General features: G+C 44.3%; 1 protein-coding gene across 1 annotated transcript in view; it reads left to right on the plus strand.

Moving 5' to 3' along the window:
- The window catches only part of LOC143284035 (long-chain-fatty-acid--CoA ligase 5-like), a 44,287-nt gene that overhangs the window by 35,986 nt on the left and 1,857 nt on the right, over positions 1-6,444 (plus strand). Inside the window, exons 21-22 of the mRNA XM_076590635.1 lie at positions 1,450-1,521; positions 2,045-6,444. The exon at positions 2,045-6,444 is cut by the window's right edge and continues 1,857 nt beyond it. Coding sequence (XP_076446750.1) covers positions 1,450-1,521; positions 2,045-2,194 — 222 coding nt within the window. The 3' untranslated portion in view covers positions 2,195-6,444. The remainder of the gene's footprint in view (positions 1-1,449; positions 1,522-2,044) is intronic.

Raw genomic sequence — 6,444 nt, forward strand, 5'->3', positions numbered from 1 at the left:
GATGAGACGAGGGAGAGAGAGATGAGACGAGACACAGAAATGAGACGAGACAGAGAGAGAAGGAGAGGGAGAGAGATGAGAGACGAGACACACAGAGAAAAAGATGGGGAGAGAGAGAGGGAGAGAGATGACACGAAAGAGAGAGAGAGAGAGATTGCACAACTTAATTTCCATGTGGATTAATAAAGTGTTTTTGATTGATTTTGGATTTCATTTTGACGAGGGAGAGAGAGAGAGAGAGATGAGGGAGAGAGATGAGACGAGACAAACAGAGACGAGACAAGACAAGACAAAGATTTTAATGTCCATTCAGCGTAACAACGCCCTTCAGGCAAGGGGGCAAGAAACAACACGCATTCTTGTGAACACCTCAAGTAATTTGCATGGTCATTTGAACAATAAACACCGACGCGCGCGCACGCACGCTTTCAGGCAGAAACAAATTCATTCATGCACACTAAGTCACACAGAGAGAGGGAGAGAGAGACATGAGACGAGAGAGAGACAGACAGATGTTTTTTTTTATCGTTTGCATCAGACAAAGGGAATAGAGAACATTGCGACAGAGATTTTTTTTTTGTTTGTTTTTTGAAAGCCGTGTAGAATTATTGTGTTGTTTTGTTGTGATGGTGACAACGCACCTGAATTTAATTAATACCAGGTTCATGCCATTGCCTCAGACAGGTATTCACTGATGGAAAACGATGTTACAGGTGGTGATACCCTTTCCAAAATGCATTCTTGCCAGAAAACTATTTAACATTAATTACAGTGAATCAGATAGCAAAATTGGATTCAATACATACATCGCATCCAAGCATCGCCATTAACCCTTTCACTGCCAGTCAGTTTAGAATGCGAAATTCCCTTGTGCTACAGAAAATATGGTGTATAAGAATAGCTGGGGATTTCCTCTGTCATGTGTAAAAAATATGGCCTGTCCTACCACTGAACATGAAGAGCAGTAGGTTCATGGATAACAGACCCATGATGTGGTCACCCTTCAGTGACATGGGTCTTCTACCTAGCTGCTGCATAAATGCGAGTTTGGCAGTGAATGGGTTAAGATACACTGGTTCGTGGAGAAGGGAGTTCGGACTAGTTAACTCACCATGAAGTTAGAACATTGAAGAAGTGCAGCAGGCGTTCTACCAGGTTTCATTCCATGTCCAGCTCATATTATGGCCCATATTCGACCAGAATACTCATTTTTCTCAAGTTATTTCTATTCAGCCAACAAAATGCGATGAAGGAGACCTGTGTGTATGTGTGCGTGCGTGCGTGTGTGTGTGTGTGTGTGTGTGTGTGCGCGTGTGTTTTGTGTGTGTGTGTGAGGGGGGGTGGGTATGGGTGTGTTTTGTGTGTGTGTGTGGGGGGTATGGGTGTGATTTGTGTGTGTGTGTGTGTGTGTGTGTGTGTGTGTGTGTGTGTGTGTGTGTGTGTGTGCAGACGCTGAGACAGGTGATATTGGAGGACATGTGGGAGATCGGCAAAGACGCTGAACTCAAAGGCTTTGAGCAGGTGGGAACATGAAAGGCTGTCCTGCCTGTTGGCTTCTGCACTACATACACACACAGAAAGACACATCCCACTTACTTGTACACACACACACGCACGCACGCACACACGCACGCACGCGCGCCCACACACACACACACACACACACACACACACACTCTATTCATTTTTGCATTGTTGTCAGTTAATACTTCTTGATATGCATGCACCTATTTTCCATCCGATACACCTTCGTCATTTACGACAAACCACCATCTCTTTAAACTTTTTATTTCTTATAAAAGACTTATTTTCATATCCTCTGATACATACATGAAAACACTTTCTTACACTTAGTATGATCACAAGCATTCGCCTCTCTTCTTTCCGTCTAATAACGCTTCTAGTGAAGAGACGTTAAACTGAAGATCTCACACACAAGGTTCACCAACCCACGCACCGACCATTCACCCCCATGGTTCACCCCACACCCTCACTGTTCACCCCTCGTCCATCCATCCCTGTAGTGGCAGTGTCCCTGTTGCAGGTGATGGACATACAGCTGGAAGCAGAGCCCTTCAGTCTGCAGGCAGGGCTGATCACTCCCACCTTCAAGAACAAACGCCCGCAACTCCGCAGACACTTTGCCCACCAGGTGGCCCAAATCTACGGCCGGCACAACAAGGGACAGGCCTAACTGTCAGATTAACTCGAAATGCAGTGAAAATAAACCACGTTTTGAGTAACGCTCATAAAGTTGACCATGATGTCCAGTGACTAATACTGATAATAATTATAGGCGTGTTTCATAAGACCAGACATTTTTAGACTTTATATATATTATATAAAAAGCCAAGTGTTTCAAGACATCTTTGATGTGGAGACTGACAGGCAAATGAGACTGAAGTTGTTCGATTTTGTTTCATTGTTTTCATTGTGTGTTTGCGTTTATTTGTATTTGTTTTTTTGTTTCATTTTTGTAATTTTTTTTATAGTTTTTTTTCCTCGTGTATGAGGAGAGTGGTGAGGTTGTCTTCAATGGTGTCTCGACGACATCAGCAGAAGTCAAGCAAAGGTAACAGGTAACGAATTTAAAAGTGAATGATAAAAAAAGAAAGAAAGAAAGAACAAAAGCATAAGACACAAGTTAATGCTAAGTGACAACAGACTGACGTCTATGGAATCTAGGATGCTGTTACCAGTTAAGACAGCGTCGGATAATCGGGCACCATCTTTTCTTCGATTTCTTTGACGCTTGTACATATGATATTATCGTTGTGTTATCAAAGAGTGCTTTCTCCACATAATTTTACCAGTGTACACTCTCCAGTAGAATTTTCTCCAGGGAAAACTTTGTAACAGTATTTTGATAAGATTATCTTACCGTGCTCTACAAACTGCGTGCTGCACACAGGATCTGAGTTTGTCGTGTCATTCGAAAGACCAGTACCCGGCCCTGCGTGACTCGAACCCTGGTACCCTGGCTTCTTAGTTTGGCGTTTTATGCACAAGGCCACCCCTCAAATGACGACGTCACACAGAGATGTCTTGCCATGGATGCACTGTACACTGAGCTGAATAACAACGTCCGTAAAAATGTGGCTGTTACGAAGATCAGCATGCTTTCTGGTGAATGGAGAAAGAACAGGTGCGGGGGAAAGAGGAATTGTGCACTACTGTAAGGCAGGGAGGGGGAGAGGGGAAGGGCGAAGAAGGCTTGTGGAGGGGGTAGGGATGGGATTGGGGTGTGTGGGTTCTGAAAGGATGGAAGGGCGTCTCTTTGATCACTAAACGGTGCCACGGATCGTGAGTGGGTGTATCCTGTGTGCTGGTTGTTGGTGGACAAGGCGCTTCGTGAGCTGTGGGTCGTGTGGTTGTTGTTGTTATTCTTCTGCGTTCACTCGTATGCACACGAGTGGGCTTTTACATGTATGACTGTTTTTACCCCGCCATGTAGTGTATTTGTTTTACTATAAAAGTAGATTTTTCGACTGAATTCAGCCCGAAAAAAACAACAACAAAAAAACAACGTTCCGTTGCCGTGGGTACTTTTACATGTGCTGAGTGCATTTAGGATTTCAGTTTATCGTCTCTTCTTAAAGACTAGCACCCAGACCAGCTGTCAAGGTTTGGTGGAGTCTGGGTTGCGGGGGGAGTGAAAATCCCGATCCTTTTACGAGACTGTTGTAGTTCTTCTTCGTTCGTGGGCTGCAACTCCCACGTTCACTCGTGTGTACACAAGTGGGCTTTTACATGTATGACCGTTTTTTCCCCCGCCACGTAGGCAGCCATACTCCGTTTTCGGGGGTGACTATGAGACTCGAACCTGTGGATACTCGTTTCCTTGTCGGGCGTATGGCCACTGGGCCAACGCTTGACCAGTGATTACGTCAGTCTAAGAATCAGTCAGTTAGATCTGTGCTTGTGTTTGGCCGGTTAGTGGCATTGTCGTGACGTCCGTTCCCCAGTGCGGATGTCTGATAGTCGCACTGTGTTCTTGTTGCTGTGTTTTATTCCATCATATCCACATGTTTTTTGTTGTTGTTGTTTTTTTTATATAGGTTAATTGTAATCGGATAATTATACGAAGCAATATAAATATAAATGTATTAACATGTTTGGTTGTTGTTTTCCGAAATTGTTGCGTGTGCACGCAAACACACACACATGCATGACACACATCCGCACACGCACAAATACACGCACGCATACACACGCACAGACACACACGGGCGCGCACACACAGAGACAGACACGCGTACTTGCATACACACGCGCGCCCGTACACATGCACACACACACACACACACACACACACACACACACACTGATCAGATATTGTGGCAATCCTTTCGCAATGTGACTTCTTAGTATCATAGGATTATAATGTTTCTATCAATTTTTTTTTAATTTTAATACGCAGGCCCACAGTAAATAATCGGACATACATTGAATGAAGAAATATGATGCGCTTTAAAATGGAGGCTGTTGTTTTCTTTGTTTACACCTGGCCTTTGATAATCACCTTTGTTTATCATGTCAAAATGTATCGATATTTTAATCGTGTGCGTGATACTCTTTAAAGATATTTATTAACATTGTTCCTTAATCATGCTCGATGCATATACCTACCCCCCCGTATAAATAAATATACGTCTGATGTACACAGAATTCGTAATGGATGTTGTTTGTTCGTTGTATAGTATGGTAGTCTAGCCAGCAGCCTGAGAGAATCTGGCTTCCAAGCCAAAGCGTGGAGGATGTGGGGGATGTGGGGGTGGGGACCATCAAGAGGGAATTCGGGGCAAAAACCCGTGGCAGCATCTGTCAGGCGTCAGACTTCTGATTCAGTGTTCATCGGTGATCAGGGTTCGAGGACCCGTTTCAGCCGCATGGGTGTGGTGGTGTTCTTGAGAAAGGCTCTTTACTCTGACTGATTTTCCTTACCTCTCCACCCAGTTGTGAATGGGTACCTGACTTCGGCATGGGAAGGGAAGCCTTAACTCCCTCCCTACGCACGACGAAAGAGGCGACGATGACAGCGTTTCACCATCTGCTGACATTTGTATTTGTATTGTTTTCGTATTACTCCACTTTTTGTCACATCCGATTTCTCTGTGTGAAATTCGGGCTGCTTTCCTCAAGGAGAGCACATCGCTACACTGACAGCGCCACCCCTTTTTTCCCCTGTCAGCTATTTTATTTGTTTTCCTATCCAACATGTTACAAACAGAAGGTTCTCAAATTTTAAGAGGCTCATAAAGACAAAAAATACACAATTCAAAAGTTATACGCTGGATCATTCAGATACCCACTGGACATCAGATGGGGTGTCTGTAGGGGGAATGACAAGTAGAAGACTGTCCATCGCGAGAGAGTTAATTTAAAGCGGCGGATGGAGTGAATTGGGCCCCGCTGAGCCCTAGACAGACTAAATAATGCATTCACCGCCCTGATGATGGCCTTGGAAGGCTATGGGTTAACCTTTAACCTTTAACCTCACGGGAAAAAGATGACAAAGTTTTCGGGGAGAGAGAGAAAGGCGAAGAATAAAATGTAACGAACGGTAAGTGGCGTTTTGTCTTTCCTTCCCAGATTGACCTGACTTTCCTTCTTTTGACTTCCATGCCCACATAGCAAGGTAATTGGAAAGTGATGTGTGTGTGTGTGGATTTATTGTGTATGTGTGTGAGAGGGGGAGACTGAGATCTATGAATGAGCAGCTGTTGACACAGTTCCTTCAATATTTGATACACTGGAACACATGTGACCTTTCCAACCCGGCTGTTTTATGACTGTCTGGGATACAAATTATGTGTGTGTGTGTGTGTGTGAATTTATTGTGTATGTGTGTGAGAGGGGGAGACTGAGATCTATGAATGAGCAGCTGTTGATACAGGTCCTTCAATATTTGATACACTGGAACACATGTGACCATTCCAACCCGGCTGTTTTATGACTGTCTCGGATACAAATAATTGTGTGTGTGTGCAGCCTGTCCGTCAGTGTCCATGCGTCTGTGTCTGCCTACGTACGCATGTGCATAGGCGGTTTTTTTGTTTGTTTGTTGTTGTTTTCTAAAGATGTTTTCAGACCAGTTTTAAAAGGTTGAAACGATGGAGTGTGGCGAAGATCCGTGCACTTACTGTTTGGTAGTGACCCTCAGCCCCTTGCAAATCATATATCGGAGAAGGGCGACAATATGTGCAGAAGGACGACAACAATATGTACAATGACTAGGGCCTGCACATATTCTCCCCGGCGAAAATATAATACGCAACTGACATGCCCGGCGGCCATCTACTCGTAAACGTACGAGAAGAAGAAGAAGAAAAGAAGTATCACCCGCGAATAATTATCTGTGTCTCCGGCCTCGGTGTAAAAATAAAACACTCCCCGCCGAAATGACTCCCCACATCACAGGTTGTTTTTTCTGAATGTTGGGTC

This window comes from Babylonia areolata, chromosome 1 (genome assembly GCF_041734735.1).
Source record: "Babylonia areolata isolate BAREFJ2019XMU chromosome 1, ASM4173473v1, whole genome shotgun sequence".
Classification (NCBI taxonomy): Eukaryota; Metazoa; Mollusca; class Gastropoda; order Neogastropoda; family Buccinidae; genus Babylonia; species Babylonia areolata.